This window comes from Chiloscyllium punctatum, chromosome 4, assembly GCF_047496795.1.
Source record: "Chiloscyllium punctatum isolate Juve2018m chromosome 4, sChiPun1.3, whole genome shotgun sequence".
In the NCBI taxonomy this organism is placed as follows: domain Eukaryota; kingdom Metazoa; phylum Chordata; class Chondrichthyes; order Orectolobiformes; family Hemiscylliidae; genus Chiloscyllium; species Chiloscyllium punctatum.
This window is the reverse complement of record NC_092742.1, coordinates 82722599-82746641: the sequence shown is the minus strand read 5'-3', so window position 1 is coordinate 82746641 and position 24043 is coordinate 82722599. Positions and strand designations below refer to the sequence as shown.

Here is a 24043-nt window from a genome sequence, read left to right as displayed (position 1 = left end):
GCATCAGTTTTAATAAGTATACACAATGTCATGAATTGGGCACCACTTGCAGGAATTGTTTTCCATTCACAGTTCAAGTATCTGATGTTGAACCATAATTACAATGCTCTGCATGGCCTTGTGACCCAGACCCCCATATAGACTATTAAATTTAAAATCTGCTTCTGCCCTAGAAAACAAATAAATTACAAAAGCTACAATCATACAGGACATTTATCACAAATCAGCAGTACCAAAAAAAAATTGCATTAAGCATTAACATAATGGAGGAATTAATTATGCATTCAATGCATAACAATTAGCTGAACAAGAGATTGAGGACCAGCCAAGCCAAAGAGTGAAGCAAAAGATATAACAAAGGGAAGTGGATATAGTCTATGAAAGAGAAGGACACCAGTCTCAAGAGTGAAGCCAAGAAATTGGAAGTAGAAATTTCTAGTTTAACAAAGACATTATTGGGTTGGAAACTAATCTGTGGCTGGCTTACTGTGGACCCTCCAATATTAAGTTCTGGGTTGATGTACTGTATATAACTGGATCAAAGGAAATTGTTATGATTAGAACTATGAGAAATTAGGAGAAAAATAGTTTTGGGCCAGGAATGGACAATAGTCACTGATGAACATCAAACTTTGGAATTAGTTTTTCTCCCATTTGAAGCAGGAGCCTTAAACAAGCCAACTATGACAGTTTCGTGTCAGACAATCAAACTTTGATATGCGTTTGCTTGGCTTTAGATGGAGTCCTCCATGATGAACAATGCAAAAGAGCAGGAACTGGGAGAGAAACAGGGAGGAAAGAGGTTACCTCACAAAATGAAACCATTCATGTTGAGGTGGGGGTTAGGGGATGAGAATGCAGGTGGGAGGGAAGCCAGCAGCTAACTATAACCATTTAGACTGACAGTAGCCTGGACCAGAACAATGAAAGAGGGACTGAAAACTGAAAAGAATATGGGTGGTTAATGCAGATACGGTCTAAATTTGGGGTTGTGTTTTGAAAAATACTAGTTCAGTACCAATTTATTGCTCTCCAAAAAGTCACCATTCTGAAAATAAGATAAAGAATGCAGACTAGTGACAGCCCAGCACTCTACTTTGTTAGAAGAGGAACATAAATGATTGAGAAATTTAATAAACACCACGTCAATCACATGTACCAGAGTCCAATCTTAAAAGTAATCCTGAGCAAAGATCGAGGAAGTCATCACCAGACAAGGATGTAATCCCCCTTTCATTCTTCAATTTGTGGGAAAGCCACATGGAGAATTTAACTGGCTAACTGATGAGATTTACTTGTATTTCTGTGATGAGAACAAAGTTCCAGGGTGACTGTGGAAGAACTTTTGGAACGAATGAATGGGCATGCTCAAAACCTAATCTAGCTCTTCTTTAGATTAAAAAAAAAGTTTAGCTGGACCACTGTAAGCCAGACTGAAAACAAAAGGATGATGTTAAATCTATCAAAACCAGAGTTAGAAAATCTAAATCAAAGGGGAATTCTACAGAGGGGTGAGGTAGGTTTCTCACCTTCTGTGCACCTGAGAACGCATGGTAGTAACATGAAACATAGGTCATTACAGCCTTTTCATCCGGCCTAAGCGTGCTTATAAGATCTGTGCAAGGAAGACAAGAAAAGATTAGGAAAGAGAAAGGTGAGCCAAGGTACAAATCAGTGAAGAACCATACTGTTCCAATCATGCAACACAGGAGATCATATCAAGAGTGGAAAGTTCAGCACGGGGAAAAACACATACCAGCTGCAGAACAGAAAAAAAAATGTATAGTTAGCCAGAGAAGCAATTGTTGCTGGAAATATGGATTCCTGGGATACCTTTTGGGCTCCTGAAAAGGCATGGTAGAAGCTAGAGACATAAGTCATGATTGCCTTCTCGTCTGGACGTGCTGTACCAACAATGTCTGTCAGGAAACACAGGAAAGGATTTATTTTTGCAAAAGTAAATTAACACAACATATTCATCTACTGAGAATCTTGAGGGAAAACATTTAGAAACAGTTCTATTGCACAAGAGAGATGAGAATTAGTAGTACCCATGAGGACCTGGGGCAAGGGACTCGTAGTGACTTTTGCATCAAAAAGCTGGAGGCAATCCATGCAGAGTGGAATCCAGGTCTTATAATCCAGAGAATTTTAATTCATCCAATAATGATAAGGCAGATTCAACTAAGGCCTGTCACTGTTCTTAACAATTGGCTTTTATTTCAAACAGGTTAGCAATATAAAATAGTACTGTCAACGAATCCAGTGAATAGAAACAGAAGGCACATTAAAAACTGTTATCAAAAGACAGCAATATAACATGACCAATGAATGTCAATCATTTCAACAACTTGTGAATTAGCCAGGACAGTGACAGATTGAAGTGTCTTTTTTTTAAACAAATGCTCTCGTTTCATTTGCTGAACTACAGTTATTATGCATCACGATAATGAAGAAAAGAAAGCAGAAGGTAATACATTCACATTTAGCTGTAGGATGTGCAGTGTAACACAACAAAACACGAAAGATATATTCCCTCTGCGATTTGAGTTTTGCACATGAAGGATATGGCAGGATGCTGCTGGGTCCCACCCAAAGTAACATGATCAGGTTTCTCTGCACTAACAGTAAAGTTAGCATTCCTTTCTCTCAATGGTGCACCAGATCATTGTGGTCAAAAATTGGAAAGCTGTTTTCCCCCTTCCAATTACTGTACCAAGAATGCCTGCCAATGATTTGTGCTGAGAAAGAGGCACTGAACAATCCAAGGCATTAATCATATCAGTCAACAAAATAAACAGCTCCACAAATGCTGGAGGCATTTGAGGCCCTTATCAAAAGGAAGCTCTGCCCCAGGGGGAAAAAAATGCCTTTTCACTAATTAGTGTTAACAGCGAGAAAACACAATTTCACACACCAGGTAGGTTAACAGGCATCATCCATAACAAAACAAGTAAACTTTATAATAGTTTAGCTGTAAATTCAAGTACAAGTGAGTGTGGTGGATTTTTAAAAGTAATTGTGGTGCTATACAATTGCTTTCACAATGTAAGTGAAGACAGCTCTGACATGCATTCGGCAATGTCAGTAATACAATGAAGAATTTGTCCAATACGACATTGAAATTGAATGGCATGTAATTACTCCAGTAGGCAATTTACATGGCTTGGCCCATTGTATCGATGTACCTTCAATGTATAATTAAATTCCAAGATCACCCAAGCCATCCAACACAGACTCTGAATTAAACATTTTTTTAAACATTGGGAGAGACAGATACTCGTAATCAGATTTATCAGAGCTCAGCTTGGAAGAACTGCAGTCATCAGCATACTGTGGGTCTACTAAATGCAGATTGCTATCTGTGAATCCTGGTTAGACAGCTACCTCTCCTCCAGTCCCACAAACCTGCAAAGATAGCTGTGCTCCTTTCTTCTTAAATTTTCAGCATCACTGATTTTAATCATTTCTCGATTGATGGTCACACCTTCAGTTATCTAAATCCTAAATTCGCTTGAATACCCTGCCCTCTGTCTGATAACCTTACCTCCCCCCTACAAGTCACTCCATAAAACCTCTCTCTTTCACCAGACATTTGATCATCTGAACTGATGTGGCACACAGTTATGTTTTGTTTAGTAATGCTTCTGTGTAGCACCTTAGGAAGTTCCGCCGCATTAAAGGCACTAAATCAATGCACCAGTTGTGACTGGTGTACGAAAACAGTTTTATGAAAGAGGAGAGTTGACATGTGACCACAAGAGATAATGTTGAATTTCTTTTCCTCCCTACATTGTAGTAACGTGGGATTATTGAAGATTGAGCTCAGTAATGTGAAAACATAGGGAAGTTAACTGCAGAAAACACTCACAAGTGCCTGGGAAATGGTGCGATTCTCCCCACAATGTGGCATAAAAACGTTTACACTTATTAAAAGTGTATATACTAATGATCCAATTTAGTAACTATCACAACATTTAGGATTTGTGCAAGGTAAATCATACTAGCTATACCAAATAGTGGAATAATTTGAAATTTACAGGGAGTAACAACTCTCAGTTACCAAAGAACCGGTTACCTGATACAAAATCTACTCTTCTACCAGCACACACATCCTGATTCAATCAAGAAACCCTATCATCAGCTAATTTCAATTCTGCCTCACTCTCTTAACCCTTAAAGTACCCTTTCCAACTTGTAAAACCTTCTAGATTACTCCAACTTGGAGTTTAGATTAGATTAGATTACTTACAGTGTGGAAACAGGCCCTTCGGCCCAACAAGTCCACACCGCCCTGCCGAAGCGCAACCCACCCATACCCCTACATTTACCCCTTACCTACACTACGGGCAATTTAGCATGGCCAATTCACCTGGCCTGCACATCTTTGGACTGTGGGAGGAAACCGGAGCACCCGGAGGAAACCCACGCAGACACGGGAAGAACGTGCAAACTCCACACAGTCAGTCGCCTGAGGCGGGAATTGAACCCGGGTCTCTGGCGCTGTGAGGCAGCAGTGCTAACCACTGTGCCACCGTGCCGCCCAGCCACCGTGCCGCCCAGCCACCATGCCGCCCAGTTTCTTTTGGGATATACAGAAATTGGACATTAAGGATTTTAAGGTAAACTGAAACAGAAAATCCTCGATACAATCAGTCGGCCTGACCACATTAGCAAAGAGAGAAAGCGCAAAACAGAGTTAATGTTTCAGATCTGTGACCTTCCATCAGAAAGAGTTGCAATGAGAAGCCACAGTCTTGACTCGTTATCTCTGGGCTGGATTTCTGATGAAGGACACAGGCCTGAAACGATGACCCTCCTGCTCCTCGGATGCTGTTTGACCTGCTGTGCTTTTCCAGTGCCACACTTTTCGACTCGGACACTCCAACATCTGCATCCCTGACTGTCTCCTGGATTTGTTAGTCAAGGGAGGCATAAAGCAGTTGGGATGAGGGATGCAGAACGGGAAGTGAGTGATGCTTTTGCTCCTGCTGACGCAAATTAACAGTATAAAGGCGGGTTGCATTCATACCTAATCAGGTGTCATGGGACAGAGGGGCTACAGCGTTGACAGAGGCTGATCACAGTTACAAACTTAAAAGCCCCCACTTTCTGACTGTGGTCCTTATTTCTTATGGAAAGCTTTAAAAGTTAATGCATTATGTAAAAAAAAAGAGATACTGCCAAATATGCACCAACTCAAAAATAATCACTTTGCACAGGATGGGGGGGTAGGTGGAAGGTTGCTTAGAGAAGGCAAAGTGCAACCAACTAACTTGCAGACATGAAATAATCCAACCTTTGTTTCCAGGCAGTGAGTTAGGATGAATTGGGCACTTTCAGAATGGCAACCTGGAACTAATGGAGTACCTCAGGGATCAGCGCTGAGGTCACAATTATTTGCAATAGAAATTCAATGACTTAGCAGGAGAAAGTGAACGTATTAGAGCTCAAATGTAGGTGAGAAAGTAAGTGGTGAAGATGAAACCATGACTCTGTAGAGAGGATAGAGACAGGTTAACTTAGTGAGCAGAAACCTGGCATATGGAATACAGTGTGAGGGCATGCACTTTGGCAGGGAGAATGAAGGAGCTAAGTAGAGAAAGCTAAGGATCACAGGCCTCATCCATGAGTCACAGAATGCTAGCATCCAGGTTCAGTAGGTAATAGGGAAGGAAAATCATGGAATCCCCATAGGCCATTTAGCCCATTGATCGACAACGACCCTCCAAAGAGAATCCCACCCAGACCCACCCGTCTAAATTATGCCTGGAACCTTATGGCCAATTCACCTAATCTGCACATCTTTGGAATGTGGGACAAAACCCTGAGCACCCAGAAGAAACACACACAGACATGGGGAGAATGTGCAAATTCCAACACACAGTTGCCCGAGAATGGAATCGGACCCGGGTCCCTGATGCTGCCAGGCAGCAGTGCTAATCACTGAGCCACTGTGCCACTCTAATGTGGGGCCTTTGTTTCAAAGGTAATGGATTATAGAAGCAGGGAGGTTTTGCAAACCTACACAAGGTGCCAGTCAGACCACAGCTAGAATACAGTGAAGAGTGTTGGGCCCCTTATCTACGGAGGAGAAAGCATCACTGGAGGCAGTCCAGAGAAAATTCACGATGCTGCCAACTGCTTCAGAGAGACTGTCTTATGAGGAGGGGTTGAGTAGGCTGTGCATGTACTTGTTGGAATTAGGAAGAATGACAGGCAACCTAGTTAAAGCATACAACCCAAAGACTTGTCAGGGTACATGTGGAACAGTCATTTCCCATTGCTGGACTCGAGGATCAGACAGCATAATCTCAAAACAAGAGTTCACACATTAAGATAAAAATAAGGAGAAATTTCTCAGAGAGGAGTGAAGCTGTGGAATTCTTTACTGTTGAGGCTGGATTGTTGTGTGTTCAAGGCGGAGACAGACAGATGTTTAAATCAGCATGGGAATCAAGAGTTGTTGAGGAAAAGGCAGAAAGGTGGAGTTGAGGATTACCAGATCAGCCACTATCAGCTCTCTGCAGCCTGGGTGCCCCATCTGACTCCTAGCAATCTTTTGGCCTATGTCCATAGCACCACCAAAGACACATACCCCTTGGTGTCCATCTTCATTCTACAATGTCATCCTTCTAACTCCCTGCCTCAGTTCACCCATAACACTACTCCACGATTCGAATCGCTGGGATTGGCTATATCCATAATCTAGAAGAAAGTGAATACTGCAGATGCTGGAGATCAGAGTCGAAAAGCATGGTGCTGGAAAAGCACAGCAGGTCAGGCAGCATCCGAGCAGCAGGAGTGTCAATGTTTTGGGCATAAGCCAAAGGGAAACATTGACTCTCCGGGTTTTTGGATATTGCCTGGCCTGCTGTGCTTTTCCAACGCCACACTTTTTGACTCAGTACCCCATGATCTCATAATCACACTTCCATCTGTTATTCTCCAAAAGCTTGGGGGCCATCCAAAAACCATTTATTTGTCCTAATTTTCACTAAATCCTATTCATCCATTACCCCATGCACTCACTGATCGTCAAGAGACCATGGCCCAATAACACAGCAAGTTTAACTTTTTCAACCCCATGTTCAGTTTCCTCCATGGTGTCATGTCTCCCCCATCTCCAACCTCTTTCATCCTGATAACCCTCTACAATCACGTGGCTCCTCTGATTAAACTCACTTGTTCTTCAGTGATTTCAATTCAGCTCCACATGTCTCGGAATATGGTCTAAAGCACCACAGCACCACATGGCTGTCTTGGAGTTAATGCAGTATGAAGCTATTTATACATAAGAAACAGCATAATTTGTGAAAGAGTGTAAATAAAGCCAACTTGCAGCTTCGCCGAGCTTCACACCCTCCCTCAGTTAAGACTGCAATGCTTCATTACCCTTCTTAAGTAAGTAAAACAATTTTAATTCAAAGGCATAGGTTTATGTTGTGATTATAATTAGATCAGTGCAACAAAAATCTATTCAGGTTTGGTAAATCAATAACAGTAAAATGTTAACTGTAAAACCCCTCACCTTCAGCATCCAACATTTTGGGAATGTCCAGGTACTTTTCTGCGACATCAAAGGCTGTGTTCAAGTTGGTGTAAGGGTCATCCTACGACAATAAGAAAGGCTAACATTAACAGGAGATTTCAAGACTGACATGCTCCCCCGCCTTGTTTATAGTCTTCAAGTCTACTGCTGTCACTCTTTGGCCCACTGGCCCATCTGATCAAAGTCCCATTGCACTCGAAGATGATCTTCACTGTCAACTACAGACTCACTAACCATTCCTCCAACCTTCACATCCAAATCATTTATATAACTGATTAAAAATGGTGGACCTGGTGTTATTATTCAAGTTTACATCAAACTCAGTGAAGTGAAGCATGGTAAAGTGGGTACGAAGCAAGATTCTTCAACTTCCACCTGAAATTACCCAAAATAAGAGCCTTTTAAATGTTAAGCAAAATGACAGCAACTCCACTCAATCACTCTCTACAACAATGATGATCCTCAAACTGCAGAGCATCCTGTTAAAACATGGAAACATGTGAGAAATGCAACAGTCTTCCCAGATTTCCTGTTTTTTTTTAAACAGATTCCCTACAGTGTGGAAACAGGCCCTTCGGCCCAACTAGTCCAACACTGACCCTCCGAAGCGTAACCCACCCAGACCCATCTCCCTCCGACTAATGCACCTAACACTATGGGCAATTTAGCTTGGCCAATCCACCTGACCTGCACATCTTTGGATTGTGGGAGGAAACCGGAGCACCCGGAGGAAATCCACACAGACACGGGGAGAATGTGCAAACTCCACACAGACAGTCACCCGAGGCCGGATTCGAACCTGGGACTCTGGTGCTGTGAGGCTGCAGTGCTAACCACTGAGCCACCGTGCTGTCCACGGTTAACCAAATCTGAACTGAGATAGACACAGGAAAAGAAAAACAATTATAAGAAAATCAAATAAAATGAAAGACAAAGCAACAGGGAAAGACAAGGTGGCAGATATTTGGATAATTCCAACATGCTGGCACAGATGTGAGGGCTGAATGGCTTCCTTCTGTGCTACGTGATTCTACAATCAGAAACAAAGAAAACACTAGAAGCAATCAGAAGGTCAGGCAGCCTCTCAGAAAACACTACAGATCGTTACTTATCACTACTTCTGGATTGTTTTTTTTATCTCCAACATGTGCAGAATTCTGTGTTTTGTTTTCTTTTATAAATACTGTCAGTAGTCAGCTACATTGCAGTTCATGAAGCTTCTGCATAGGTTTTCCTTCAAAAAAAAAAGGAATTTAAAGTTTACCAGTACTGATGGAAGTTCAAAAGCATGCAACTACATGCTGAAAGGTCAGCCCTTTAGTCAGAGAGATGTACAGCACAGGAACATACCCTTCAAGCCAACTAGCCCATGCTGACCAAATATCCTAAATTAATCTAGTCCCATTTGCCAACATTTGGCCTGTAAACCCTTCCTTTTTCATAAACCGATCCAGATGCCTTTTAAATGTTATAATTGTACTAGCCTCCACCACGTCCTCTGGCAGCTCATTCCATGCACTCGTCACCCTCTGTGAAAACGTTGCCCCTTAGGTCCTTTTTAAATCTTTCCCCTCTCACCTCAAATCTATGTCCTCTAGCTTTGGACTCCCCTATCACAGGGAAAAACTTTGGCTATTCACCCGATCCATGCCCCTCATGATTTTATAAACCTTTATAAAGGTCACCCCCTCAGTCTCCAACACTCCAGGAAAAATAGTCCCAGCCTATTCAGCCTCGCCCTCTAGCTCAACCCTCCAAATCCTGGCAAGATCCTTGTAAATCTTTTCTGAAACCCTTTCAATTTTCACAACATCCCGAGCAGGGAGATCAGAATTGAACACAGTATTCCAAAAGTGGCCTAACCAACGTCCTGTACCAAATACCCTGTCCACCTGTGACTCGACTTTCAAGGAACTATGAACCTGCACTCCAAGGTCTCTTTGTTCAGCCACACTCCCCAGGACCTTACCATTAGGTGAATAAGTCCTGCTTCGATTTGCCTTTCCAAAATACAGCACCTCGCCTTCATCTAAATTAAATTCCACCTGCCACTCCTCAGCCCATAGACTCATCTGATTAAGGTCTTGTTGCACCCTGAGGTAACCTTTTTCACTATCCTCTACACCTCCAATTTTGTTGTCATCTGCAACTTACTATATACCTCCTATGTTCACAACCTAATCATTTATATGACATATTTATGCACATTACAACACTAGACTTTCCCTCTAATATCTCAAGTAACCTTAGTGTTAAAAACATGTGTTTATTTCAAATTTCAAGTTAAAGTTTCATACGCTGTGTCCATGCTTTGGATTGTTATGAGGACAGTTTATAAACTGAAAGAGAGACAGAACACTGGCTAAAATTCAAGATGAATCGAATATCATTCCTGAATAACATCTCTGTGGGATGGAGATCGTGACCCCGACAGAGTCAATCTGCCAAACATGACTCCTATTTATCTAGATGGAGGATTCAAGGAGTTAATGGTAAGAACATTAAAATTAACCACTTCAGCTATTGCAATGGATGATAGATACTGCTCACTACATTTTGGAACATATAACGAACATGGAGAGACATCATGCGACTGTGTGCATGTGAATGTCAGAATTTGGATTGAACAAGTCAGCACCTCACTCTCTTGCTAAAAATTCCCTCAAAAGCTTTGAGAACTACTTGTGGGTCGAGAAACCAGACAGAAAGCCTTGCTGCAGGTAAGAGGAAGATTTCAATTCAACAACATGGTCTCCAGGAGAAAACAGAATATACCAGACACTGTTGTGAAAAATTAGTCCTTTAGTGGAGGACCAAACAGCTGGCTGGCCAGTAAGCATAGCCCTGACCCTAACCCCTGAGTTTTCATTATTGACCTTCCTTCTTTCATCTGTGTTTCTCCTTATTCAAGTTTATCTCTGAGTGTTAACGCTCAATCTTAATACAGATACATTGCATACGTGGAGTTTGAACAGGTCAATGGTCACTGGATTATTTCAAAACATTTTTAGCTTTTTTAATTTGAGGAGCTTTTAGCAATAAAATAAACTTTTGTATTCAATTCAAAAATATCTGTCTGGCTTATCTCTGAAAAGAATGGACATGGTCAAGTACATAGTGAACCTGGCTATCCAGCATTCTATTAAAAATATCTTCTGCAATCAAACAATGAGCAGGAAAAGAGCAAAACCAGATATCCCTTCCTCTCCAGATCATATCATAGGGGAACATGCTCAAATTCAAACCTCTTGTCAATCTGAACTCCAGTTTCCCATCAGGATATAATCATTTATTTTTTTCAAATAGTACATGAAACAGAGATTTCACTCTTTAAAGAAAGGGAGATTCAATCAAAGAGTTCAAAATTATGAGGTATCCAGTGGATTTTCAATTGCATTAATAATTCTGGAATTGCAAACTAATCTCCATAATGGCAATAGTGAAACTATAGTCAATAGCTTCCCTCCTTTAGGGAATGAAATCTGCCATCCTTATCTGGTCTGGTCTGCTTACGACTTCAGATCCATAGCAACATAATGGACTTTGAACTGCTCCCTGAAATGGCCAGTCAGGTCAAGAGCAAATCAGGAACAGGCAGTGAATGCTGGCTAAACGGGCAATAGAAGAATAAAAAAAAAATCGCACGGGGAAGCAGATTTGAGACAACTGGAAAAAGAGAGAGAGGGGAGAAGATTTTTATTTAAACACCTTGATTAGTTATGATCGGGAATGCATCTCTGGGAAGTAGATCCAATAATAAATTTCAAAAAGAATTTGCATTGAAACTTGGAAAGGAAAATAAATGTGAGGAAACTGTCAAAACGGTTGGGGGACAGGGACTAATTTGACAGCATTTTCATAGAACTGGCAGGATGGGCCAAGTGCTTTGTTCTGTGTTGTTTATTTTCATGATTCTATAGATTAAGACTGCCTGAGCCCATTGCACCTTCTAACAAATGGAACGGGAAGTGATATGGATCTTGTGTTGAGCATTCTACCCAGGCCAGGAAAAAACAGGTTATGTGTTCCAAGTGGAGAGGAAATTGTTTAAGATGGTTTACAAAGTTAGTTAGTTTTCCTTTCACAAGTACTCCATCACACAGAAATATTCATTGGGAGAACTGCTAAAGAATTGAGCACTTATTCAGCTTTTGGAAGGTTTTTAGGTATTGGAAAGAAATCAATTGTATTATTAGCATCCTCAATACTTGATCTATCTTATAATCTCTTCCAACCTCTTCCATCAGGCAGAAGATACAAAAGCTTAAACATATGTAACCAACAGGTTCAAGAACAGTTTCTTCCCCACTGTTATTAGACTTCTAATTTGGAGCTCTCAAATTTCAAATCTAATGTCGATCTCACTATTTGTGTGCCTTCTTTGCGACCATAACTTCATATTCCTCACTCTGTTCTATCACCCGATCACACTTCACCTGAGGAAAGAGCAGTGCTTCGAAAGCTTGTGACATTAAATAAACCTATTGGACTATAACCTGGAGTCATGTGATTTCTGACTTTGTCTATCCCAGTCCAACACCGGCACCTCCACATCACAATCACTCTATGATCTTTAATAGTTTGATCTGCCAGTGCTGAATACAAAACAAACCTTTTCACTTTACTTAGATACATGTGACAATAATAAATCAAATCAAAATTTTGCTTCTGTGTATTTCTTGACTAGTGAATTTAAATTAATGACTGTCAACCCACAACACAGTAATCCAACAGCTTATTGTCTCCTCATTTCTAAGTAATTTGGAGTTGCAGGGACAGTGTATGACTCACTGATGTAATGGATAGTATGGGCAGTTGACAGGATGTTTCGTGCTGGCCTGTGGAAGTAGACAACTTCAGGAAGCATGAGAAAAGATTCCACATCATAAACATGCAATATCACACATTTCAACCAATCTTATTTTACCCCAATGGTCACCAGTTCAATTCTCTCTCTTTACATTTCCATGTGCAAGTTTCTCTCTGCAAATGTTTCATCATGACAACCGATGTTTCCAATAATAAATGGCAATAATGAGCATGGATGTACACAACAACTGAATTTGGTACAAATCCTATGTCTGATAGTTGCTTTTGGTATCTCTAACAATAGATGCACGATCTGGACAGGTTGGATGAGTAGGCAAATCAATGGCAGGTGCAGTATAACTTGAATAAAAATAAGCTTATTCACTTTGGAAGCAAAAACAAGGAGGCAGATCACTATGTAAATGGCTGTAATTGGGAGGGGGGAATGTGCAATGGGACCAGGGTGTCCTTGTGCATCAGTCACTGAAGGTAAGCATACAGGTGCAGCCTGTGGTAAAGACAACAAATGGTATGTTTGGCCTTCATTGTGTGAGGTTTCGAGTACAGGAGCAGCGATGTGCTGTTGGAGTTATACAGGGCCTTGGTGAGGCCACACCTAGAATATTGTGTGCAGTTTTGGTCTCCTTTTCCGAGGAAGGATGTTCTTGCTCTCGAGGGAATGCAGCTAAGATTTACCAGGCTGATTCCGGGGATGGCAGGACTGATGTAGGAGGGAAAATTGACTAGGTTAGGATTGTTTTCACTGGTGTTCAGACGAGTGAGGGGCGATCTCAGAGATTTATAAAATTCTCACAGGACTAGACAGGGCAGATGCAGGGAGGATGTTCCCGATAGTGGGTGTGTCCAGACCCAGGGGTCACAGTCTGAGGATTCAGGGTGGACCATTCAGGACAGAGATGAGGAGACATTTCTTCACCCAAAAAGGGGTGAGCCTGTGGAATTCATTACCACAGGAAGCAGTTGATGCCAAAACACTGAATGTATTCAAGAGGCGGCTAGATATAGCACTTGGAGTGAACGGGAACAAAATGTTATTGGGAGAAAGCAAGATTAGACCATTGAGTTGGAGATCAGCCATGATCGTGATGAATGGTGGAGCAGGCTCAAATGCCTAAATGGCCTCCTCCTGCTCCTATGTTTTAATCTATTTAGAAACAATCGTATGTAGGACATCCCTTCAGGATTTTTAAAACTAAAATTGGTGGGTAAAATAGGGATAGTTTATCATAGCTGATCCAATTCGCAAACTCTAATACTCTAACACAATCCTCACATCTCACCATACTTCCAATATAATTTGCTTGTTTCATATAAACCAATGATCAATGCTGTTAGATGTGGGGTGTAGGTAGGAGGATGGCTCACTCTCTTGGCATTCATAGTTATTGCTTAAATTTCTGTCATACTGGAGTTCACTACTTATATTTGTTTGATGCTTTCAATTACTTGTTGTTCAGTTTTTCTCACCAATACCTGTTGAGTTTTCAATCCTTGGCTGGGATTATGGAATTAGTCTTTGCCCTGACCCCCATCGATTTATGGCTCACTCTTGTGGGTTTGCTTGCTCAGTGCAGTATGGTTTCTTTGAGGGTTGGGGGTTGGTTTCAAAGTTTGGAGACCAAGTTGGCAAACATAATTAGGATTAGGGAAAGTGGAAAAAAGGGTAAGAGCTGAAAGCTATGGAGTGTCCAAGTCAACTTCTTATTTTTTTTGTTCTGGCTTGTACATTTTATCTACATTAATTTGCAACATCGTGACTTACTTACGGACCATATTACACAGATGAGTAGGTGGAAATGACCCTCCACAACTGGGAAATCCAATAAGATATTTCTAAGTATGGGACTAAAAAGGTGTTGCACACTTAAGGATATTACTCTGATTGCTTCACAAGGGTTATGATACAATTAAGAACCTAAAGAAGCCAGTAAATTCCCTTGTAAGACTGCACACAGGCACAAGCAAAAATGCAGATTCATTCAAAATCTGCTTCATTTGGTAAAAGTATTTGACCTTAAGCACACCTCCAGAACATAAGGATGATTCTGCTCCTACTGTGGGTTGTAGAGAGCAAGACAGCTTTATATAGTCTCTTTAACATATTAAAAGGATAGTGAAAATCAAGAAGATGTATACACAGGTAGTGCAGATTGATGCTTAATAATAGCATCAACATTATAGATTAATTTTAAGAGCAAATGAGACCCTTATTGGCTTTTTCTTCAAACTTCAATTTTGGGCTGCAATATCAGAATCACAAGATAAGCCTCTCTCTCATCATTGGTCTATATGTAGAAAAGCCTCATTATTCAGGACAGCCAGTCTCCCTGAAGCTGCATGTGAATTTACAGAGAGTGACCAGTGTAGTAACGTTGAATATCTGTATCAAAACAGCATTCCAACAAAACTCAGAGTCTGTTCTTGAAGACTTTGAGCATTTTATAATGTGGAAACTACATTTATCAAACGAATTGAATCAGAGAAAAATCATGTTATGCTTTGGGAACAAGTGGTTAAGAAAGTGCGGTGAAGGAGTCTTCCAATTACCCAAATAGGTCTTGGATGGTCAAGTGAGAGCTAATAAGAAGCCTCAGTTCCTCCTTATCTTTTTCTTCAGCTAAGAAAATAAACTTGCGTTTTGCAATTAAGATCAAAGCTCGCCCAGTGAAGCATAACTTTAATAGTAATAATGAAAACAATAAAATTAGCAGAACAGCAAGTGTATAGAGGCTAGTTACTAGGTTGATTTAATTTAGAGTCAACCATCCAGTATTGTTGACAAATGTCACCCTACATATCCCCACAATTTGACTGCTAAAGAAAGAAGAAAAAAATTAACTGGCCTAGTTGAAATGGGGTAGGGAAATTTCCAATGATAAAAGTTCTGCTTGAACATATAACAATCAAGAACACCTTCTTATTTAAGTTTGCAGTTTCATTCCAGTTGTTCCCTTCACCTGCCCTTTTCAACTGCACCAGTATTCCCACCTTCTGTCCCAAGCACATCTGCTTTAAGCTGCAAAGCATTGGAACATTGGACAGTAGAATCATAGAATCCCTACAGTGTGAAGGCATGCCATTTGGCCCATCGGATCCACATCATATGTTCAAACAGCATTGTCTCCCACCCCACTCCACCCTATCCCTGTAACCCTGCATTTTGATGAGGCTAAGCCACCTAGTCTGTATATCCCTGGATACTATGGGAAATTTAGCATGGCCAATCCATCTAACCTGCACATGTTTGGATTGTGAGGTGAAACCAGCGCACCTGCAGGCACAAGGAGAACTACAAATTCTGCACAGACATTCGCCAGAAGGTTGAATCGAACCTGGGTCCCTGGCTCTGAGAGCCACCATGACTCCCACACACAGGACACACCACAACTTAGACTTTCCATGCCCTCGCTGCTGCTGCTATTGATCGGAACCCCAACTCCCAGGATGAGGGGAGAAGGTTGTTCACACATGATGTAAATACGGCCTTCAACAAACAAGCCAGGAAAGGGCCGTGCAAGGCAGAAAGTCGTGATCCACACGTCTAGGACAGTTTCTGATCATCTTTACAAGCAAATTCTCAACTCTAGCCCAGGAGGAAAAGGATATTAAGCAGCAGGCATTGCCAATGTTACCAATCGTGGCTGAACAATACAGGCCCGGGAGAACAATTCGTCCCATTCAATTCAGAACAACCCCCTTGTCAGAAACATTTTTCAAAACTTAACATTTTACACAGAAATGGTAAGTTTTGCTGCCCTGGGATTTACAGATAATATGTCAATGGATATATACAGGAAAATAAAACAGAGCTGGTTCTGCTATAGCACGTGATTCTTCAACATGAATTGGCTTTGATGCGATTGAAGAATTTAGACAGTTATTTGTAGAACACAAACTTTCCTTACCTGTACTGGCTATAATGTAATTCTGATCCCATTAGTTTAAATAGCATGGCTATTGCACAATTTTCTTATAACACAGGATCGCGCGAGAACAGAACTAATCACACTATATCAGACCTGACTTGTAATTAGATCGAGTATCGAACTACACAAATTTATTCATTTGCACAACAAATTCATACAAGAATGGAGGAAAAAGGGTGCCAAACCTTTCGCAGCTTTGCATAGTCAATGAGCTCTGGTCGGTGTCTATGGATAAGAGCACAGAATCCAAGGCCATCCTTCCAACTAGAAACAGAGAATAAAAAAAAAGGAAAGAAAATTGTACTGCCATTAATTGGGTCACCTGTTGTGTGACATGAATCCAAGTCCCGGTTGAGGCCAACCTCATTGCACGTGACACACACACACACACACACACGCAGATTCTCTCTCATACACTCCCACACACCTTCTGACAGACTTGATTTGGAGATGCCGGTGTTGGGGTGTATAATGTTAAAACTCACACAACACCAGGTTATAGTCCAACAGGTTTAATTGGAAGCGCACTAGCTTTTGGAGCGACGCTCCTTCATCAGGTGATAGTCACTATCACCTGATGGAGTGTCGCTCCGAAAGCTAGGCGCTTCCAATTAAACCTGTTGAACTATAACCTGGTATTGTGTGATTTTTAACATCTGATAGACTGATACTCCTTTACACTCCATACATACACATACTCTCTGACAGACACTCACAACCACCACCTCCCACCCCAACACACACACCCACATAAGTTTGTGGGGTGAATTCGTACTTGCAGAATTACATTTTATTTTGCTCAAAAACTACATGAATCCATGCAAGATTCTGTAAATCAGTTTTTTTAGGTTAGAATCAGTCTGACCATTGTGGCACAGAGTCTCACACAGGGCACCTCTCACCTTCAATGCGTTATCTGGGCTGACATGACACTAATTGTTAAAGTTCACTTGCGAAAGTAACTTTTAAAAAAGTTTTGTGATTAACATGTGAAAGAACTGAAAAAGACATGGTCATTCTAAAAGATGAGACACTTAAACAATCCAGGTCTTTTTCAATATATAATTTCAGTTACATCACACTGTAAACTTATGCTTTTAAATTCTGTCCCTTACAATCTTATAATCCTCAACCACCTGATGAAGGAGCAGTGCTCCAAAAGCTAATGCTTCCAAATAAACCTGTAGGACTATAACCTGGTGTTGTGTGATTTTTAACTTTGTACTGCCATTAACATTTTCTCAAATTGCACATGTCAACTTCAGATTCCAACTCTGCTCTGAAATAGCATGGCACAATGAAGCCCCATAATCAGAAAACACTGCCACATTCCTCAGCCATATCCACCTTCCTCCAGTGTTGTGCTAAACTGCTCACTGCTCCTTAGCATCAATCTGACAGACCTGCATCTCTGTGGTACTAAGTTGAGTCCAAACAAGTACTTTAACAATTAAAATAGAAACTCTGATGTGGGACTCAAATTCAAAAGGGGCATAATTTTAAGAGTTAGGGCTCCAGCAAGTTCACTGGGAGGATTACTTCTAGATCCATTAGCAATATTTACATCAAAACAAAGAACACTTTGGACTGAAATCAGGGAGTATTTAACACAAAACACAACAAAAGTCTGGAATTCTCTCATCCAAAAAGGATGGTGAGAACATTTGTCCTTTCAAGACAGAACGACGTAAATTTGCTAAATAAGGTTTTCACAGGATATGGAACAAGTGAAGAGAGTTGGGGTACAGATTAACCATGATTTAAATGAAGGGAGAGGCGGGCATAAAGGACTGGGAGGCATGGTAGCTCAGTTGTTAGCACTGATGCTTCACAGCGCCAGGGACCCGGGTTCAGTTCCACCCTTGGGCAACTGTCTGCATGGTTTTCTACCAGATGCTCCAGTTTCTCCCCATAGTCCAAAGATGTGCAGGTTAGGTGGATTAGCTGTGCTAAATTGCCCGTAGTGTTCAGGGATGTGCAGGTTAGATGCATTAATCAGGGGTAAATATAGGGTGGCGTAATGGGTATGGGTGAGTCGCTCTTGGGAGGGTTGGTGTGGACTCGTTGGGCCGAAGAGCCTGTTTCCACACTGTAGGGATGCGATGATTTGTGCAAGGATGATGCATCAATGCTGCTGGTTCCCAACGCATTGGCCAGAAGATGCTGGCAATTCCTATTAACTCGGTGGATCCAATAAGCTGACTGCACAGAAAACTAGGATTAAAAATTAACAAGGTTTAAAGCTGCTGTCTTTTGGGAACATTGCAAATTTGCTGTGAGGGGTTCCTTTCACATCCATCAGCAACAGTGTGGCACTTACATCAAAACAAATCAAGAGGTGACTGGCAATAGTCTGGGAGTACAAAATTGTCAGTGATGCTCTTGAGCTACTTCCACGGCTAGACTTGGAGTCCCAGCCTTCAATGGTATTACTTTGGAATGCCACTGTCAAATCCTAAATATAACCTTTTCACTTCCTGGACCATTATCCCAAACCATCAGTGGTATTACACCCTTATCTAACTTGATTTCAAAGTTCCAGTTCTTTAAGGGGGGGGGGGGGGGTTCAGGCAATGTGCAAGGGGTTGCTATGCAGATCATGGCTTTCTAAAGAGGCTTTAGTACTAGCCTGTTATAACACTGGCTCAGCTTTAACTGCAGCAATACTTCCAATTCTGGGCAGCACATTTAGGAAGGGTATAAAGGGTTCGTAGATGGTGCAGTAAGGATTTAAAAAGAGTCGATAATATGAGGAAAGACTTTATTTAATGCAGTGAGTCGTTAGCATTTGGAAAATACTGCCTTAGGTTATGATGGAGATAGACTCAATTGTGGCTTTCAAAATGGAATTGAATGAGCACTTGAAGAGGTAAATACATTGCCAAGGATAGCAAAGCAGTACTAGCTAAGTTGCTCTTGTGGAGAGCAGGCAAGGACACAACAAAGCGAATGGTCTCTGTGAGCAATTACCACTTTAAGGCACAAGTCAGAGAAGAAGTGCAATACGTGACAAGCTGTGTTAGCATATACTCTATGACCCCACCAGTCATCTTATAACAACCTCACAGGCGATGAAGATCCATTTCATATTAAAATAACATTTAGTAGAGCAGCTAGTTAGCTTGTTTGGCCTATGTTTGGCTCAGAATGATGCCAACAGCATGAGGCTCGATTCTCGGTCTGCCTGAGATAAGCCCAAGACCTGCTTCCTGAGAGTGGAAGGCCAATCATCATGGCCAAATACTTACAATAAAAATACTCAGATTATAGCCTCAGCAGATAGGGGGCTAAGGGCCTGCCTTTATTCAGGGTGCACATGGAGCAAGGAGGAAGATGACCTAATACATAATATTGAAATAAAACTAATTAATAAATTTGAATCCCCAAATTCCTGATGGAATGGCACTGGCAGATCAGGAGGTGATCACCATCCAGGTGGCTGGATAGACACCAGAGGAAAAGCAAGTTCTTGGCAATAGGAATAAAAAAAAGAGACTCTTAATTCAACCTGATGGGTGTCAATTTGCTGATTGTGGCGGTATGCCATGTGCTTGACTTTCACCAGGTGATATTTTAGCTTACCTCAATAAAAAAGTTCACCATCTCTCTAAAAAGGCATTTTAAAAATTGCTTTGTTGCTGCAAAATGTTACTTTTTATGACGGGAAATGTTAACTTTACTCAGATCTTACAGCCAGGCACAGCAAGGCTCCTTGAAGGTGAATATGACATTGCTGCATTCCAGGGTCATAACACCAACAATGGGTTGAAAATACACAAGCAGACAGTGCTATATAGAGACATGACAGTTAGGGAACCATCACATTATTAACATGAAGGGCAAGAACTTAAAAACATTAACTTTTGCTATGGTTCCCAAAAATAAAAGTAACAAGCCCAGTGGCCAAGCAATTTTCAAAAGTAGGTTGCACAGCAACAATTGTCTCGTAATTCCTGGAAGACCAGGATCATCCTCTCAATGATCCTCAATCAATACTCATGGTGGAAACTGCAGCTGAGAGTGAGTGAGACTATGCAAGAGGATGAGAGCACCATTAATTTGCAATAAGCATTACGTTAACTCAGAGGGCTTGAACGTAACAAGAGTATTCCCATCTGAAATAGGCAGTCTTCAAATTCCAGCTGAAATCGTAACAAAGAGAGATCTTCTTAGATAGGGTTACCTGATGTGGAAGTTCTGAATGTTTACATTCTTGTAAGGAGCTGTCTTGCGTTGACACCATAGCAGGAGCCCTTCCTTTGCAGATGTCTCTGTGAAAACCAAAGGCAATCTTAAGAACAATGCATGACCGTGTAAGGTTAGAGGGCTAACATTCACCAGCTGGTTCTAAGCATAGACCTGCAGTTGGGGATACAAGTTCACAAGCATTGAAGACAGCACCTTACATTAATAAGCCTTTAAAAACTCATGGAATTAGAAGTTTTATTACGTGGAACAGTATACAAAACCCAAATGGTAACAGTGAGATACCATGAAATTTCTAAAACTGCATTACAGTACTTTGCATAGTAGTAGGCTATATACTTATGAAGGACATTTGAGGTTTCTAAAGTAGTTCAATAGAGATTTATTAGGATACCGTCTGGAACAAAGACGCATGCTCCATTTGAATACAGAGACCTTGGGGGTGCAGATTCATAGTTCCTTGAAGTTGGAGTTGCAAGTTGTCAGGGTAATGAAGAAAGCACTTGGTACATTTGCCTTTATTGGTCAGTGTGTTGAGTATAGGAGTTGGGAGGTCATGTTGTAGCTGTACAGGACATTGGTGAGAACTTTTGGAATATAGCGTACAATTCTGGTCTCCTTGTCTAAGGAAGGATGTTGTGAAATTTGAAAAGGCGCAAGTAAGATTTACAAGAATATTGCCAGGGTTGGAGGGTTGAGTTATGGGGACATGCTGAGGCTATTTTTCCTGGAGCAGAGACTGAGGAGTGATATTATAGAGGTTTATAAAAATCAGGAGGAGCATGGACAGGATGAATAGCCAAGTTCTTTTTACCAGGTATGGGGAATCCAAAACTAGACGGCATAGGCTTAGGTGAGAGGGGAAAGGTATAAAATGGGGCCTGAAAAGGGTGGTGTGTGTATGGAATGAGCTACCAGAGGAACTGATGGAGGCTGGTACAATTACAACATTTTAAAGGCATCTGGATGGGTATATGAACCTGAAGAGTTTAGAGGGATATAGGCCAAGTGCTGGCAAACAGCACCAGATTAGTTTAGGATATGTGGTCAGCATGGACGAGTTGGACCAAAGGATCTGTTTCCATTCTGTATAACTCTGACTCTAAAATTGTATGGAGGCGTGATTGAAAGTTTATAAATAACAGAATGGGACAGAAAGATAGAGGCAGAGTATTTCCAGTTGCTGAGGGAACCTGGAATAACACTGTTCAAACAAAGGCAGAGAAACCTTGAAACATAGGGAGTTGAGAGACGATGGAAGTCATTTCCAGGGTTAGTGGTTGAAGCAGATACAATGTCAATGATTAAAATTAGATTGGATAAAGGTGATGTGAGCTTCTTGTTTGTGGGGAGAGTAAACACTTACACAAGCTAGCTGGGACAAATAGACAAGATGAAAGTCACGTGATAATTCAGCAATACACCAGTTCTGTATTGGGTGACATGTTACCAAATGTGTACCCATCAGGACAAAAACACCAAATTGCAACAATTACAACAGTTTATACTACAGGAGAAAAATGTTGTGTTATAATTTTCATGTATTTCAACAAGCGTCTGTTAAAAATCACATTTCCATTGGCAATCACAGTTTCAAAATGCATCTGCCCTTCAACTCCTTCCTGGAGGTTCAAACTAATACCAGGTTTTGATGCCAAGATCAGCGGAGGATGGTGGTGGTGGTGGGGGGGGTGGTGGGGGGGGTGGTGGGGGGGGGGGGGGGGGGGGGGGGAAGGGAGGGGAGGGTGGGGAGAAGGGTTGTGGTGGTGGTTGAGCAGTCAATGCTTGGCATTGCTAGCAATCACAAATGAGTTCTACTAAAACAGATCAGTTTTTTTCTCCTGTTCAAGGAAGCAGCAAGGGAAGGAGGTTAAGTACAGCATTATGGACAGACCGATTTTAAATCCAACAGAAGCAAATTTCCAGGCATAACCTATCACTAAATGTGATGTCAGAGCCTTGGAAATACAAATCCATGTATAATTGGATACTGGTGTATGACCAAAAAGGGAGACATTTTGCTGAAGATTTTCATCATGCTGTCTTCAGGACACAAACACAAGAATGCCAAATTTCAAATGATCACAACAATTATTACCACAGGAGAAGACAATGTTGATTGATTGACATGTCTGCTCTGATTGGCTGAGGTGTTGTTAAGCAGAAAGCAATAAGGGTGCATGGTTCCAAATTCCTGAGCTTCTGTGTGCTAAACATTACACCAACAACCATTGTAACGTTCTAATTCAGCTTATAATGGGGCTTATTCACACTTGCTAGAAGTAATACCCATTCATACACAGGAACTCATTCCCTGCAAACAAAAGGAATGTGTTCCAGTCTTGTGGCATTTTTTGAATTACCTAGGAGCCTGGGGAAGCCACAGTTCCTGGATATTTTCTCCATGCCAACACTTAGGTGAGTCAAAGTAGACTTGCCAACCAATCCAAACATTTCTTTCCTGTGGTATAAACTGTTGAAACTGTTTGTGAAATTTGGCCTCTTGTATTAGGCCTGATGAATACATGATGAAATGCATTAACAATAGGTTTCTGCTCAGAAATACTCCTTTCTAGATACCCTCTGTTTGTGCTATGAATACTGTCAGTTGAGTACATATATGTCCTTGCTCTAATTGTGATTAAGAACAGCAGCAACTAATTGGTTACAGATTAGAGCACATATATTAGATCCAGTCTGGGACTCATGGCACAGCTATAGTGCCCCTAACCTCTGAGCCTGAAGTCCCAGGTTCAAGTCCCACCTGCTCTAGTGGCATGTCACAACAGATTCATTACCATATTTTATAAGAACCAGCTTCCACTCAAGTGAGGCTAATTTGTGGAATTGAAAAGCAGTCTGCTCATGTGGTGCACTGGATATTGCAAATAAGCCATGTCGAAGACAGAATGGATCTTGACCCACTTAACATTTTTATGGACGAGACCAGACACTCTTTCCCTCCTCTTCCCCCCCACCCCCCACCAAATATCTTAAGAAGGTAACCTACCCCTAACTTTTTCTTATTTTAAAGGCAAATGTAAAGTATGGTGTTACAGATGTAATTCCACAGGTCAAACTACTCAATGTTAAGCAAAACATAGCTTATTCAAATACTATAGCTAAATTACCACAAAATAAAGAAGAACATAGAATAACTTAACTCTATTGGAAAATGTAACAGAAAATAAAAGTGCAGTAATTACTAATTAACTGTTTCAAATCAGTAACATGCCATAAACACACCACTTAACAAAAAAGACAATGTCAGAAACCAATGGTCTCACATGCATCCCACCAGAAAAACAGAAAAAAATAATCAAGCAAAAATCAGAGGGGCAGCCAGGGGACATATACTGCAGCTTCCAAACCTGTTGAGACTCCAACTGTTTAAAGCTTGGAACAAAATCAGTAGAAACCCAGATAAGAGAGAGCTGGCTTCACCCAGCCAGGCTGCTCCTATTGTTCCAACTTAAATTTTAAAAAAACCTAAGGCCTCACCAGCTGTTTATGTTACCATCAACTGCTT

The 24043-nt window shown here is 41.1% G+C and overlaps 1 protein-coding gene across 6 annotated transcripts in view; it reads right to left on the bottom strand.

Annotated features, from left to right (window-relative positions):
* actn1 (actinin, alpha 1) overlaps window positions 1–24043 on the bottom strand; it is a 209915-nt gene that overhangs the window by 63619 nt on the left and 122253 nt on the right. For 3 of the 6 annotated variants that reach the window (XM_072569172.1, XM_072569174.1, XM_072569176.1), the window contains exons 5-8: window positions 20492–20579; window positions 16494–16572; window positions 7532–7613; window positions 1834–1919 (exon numbers count right to left, since the gene is read on the bottom strand). In XM_072569172.1, the coding sequence (XP_072425273.1) occupies window positions 1834–1919; window positions 7532–7613; window positions 16494–16572; window positions 20492–20579 (335 nt within the window). Of the gene's footprint in view, window positions 1–1529; window positions 1616–1833; window positions 1920–7531; window positions 7614–16493; window positions 16573–20491; window positions 20580–24043 lie in introns of all 6 variants that reach the window. The other 3 variants (XM_072569173.1, XM_072569175.1, XM_072569177.1) reach the window with 1 other exon arrangement.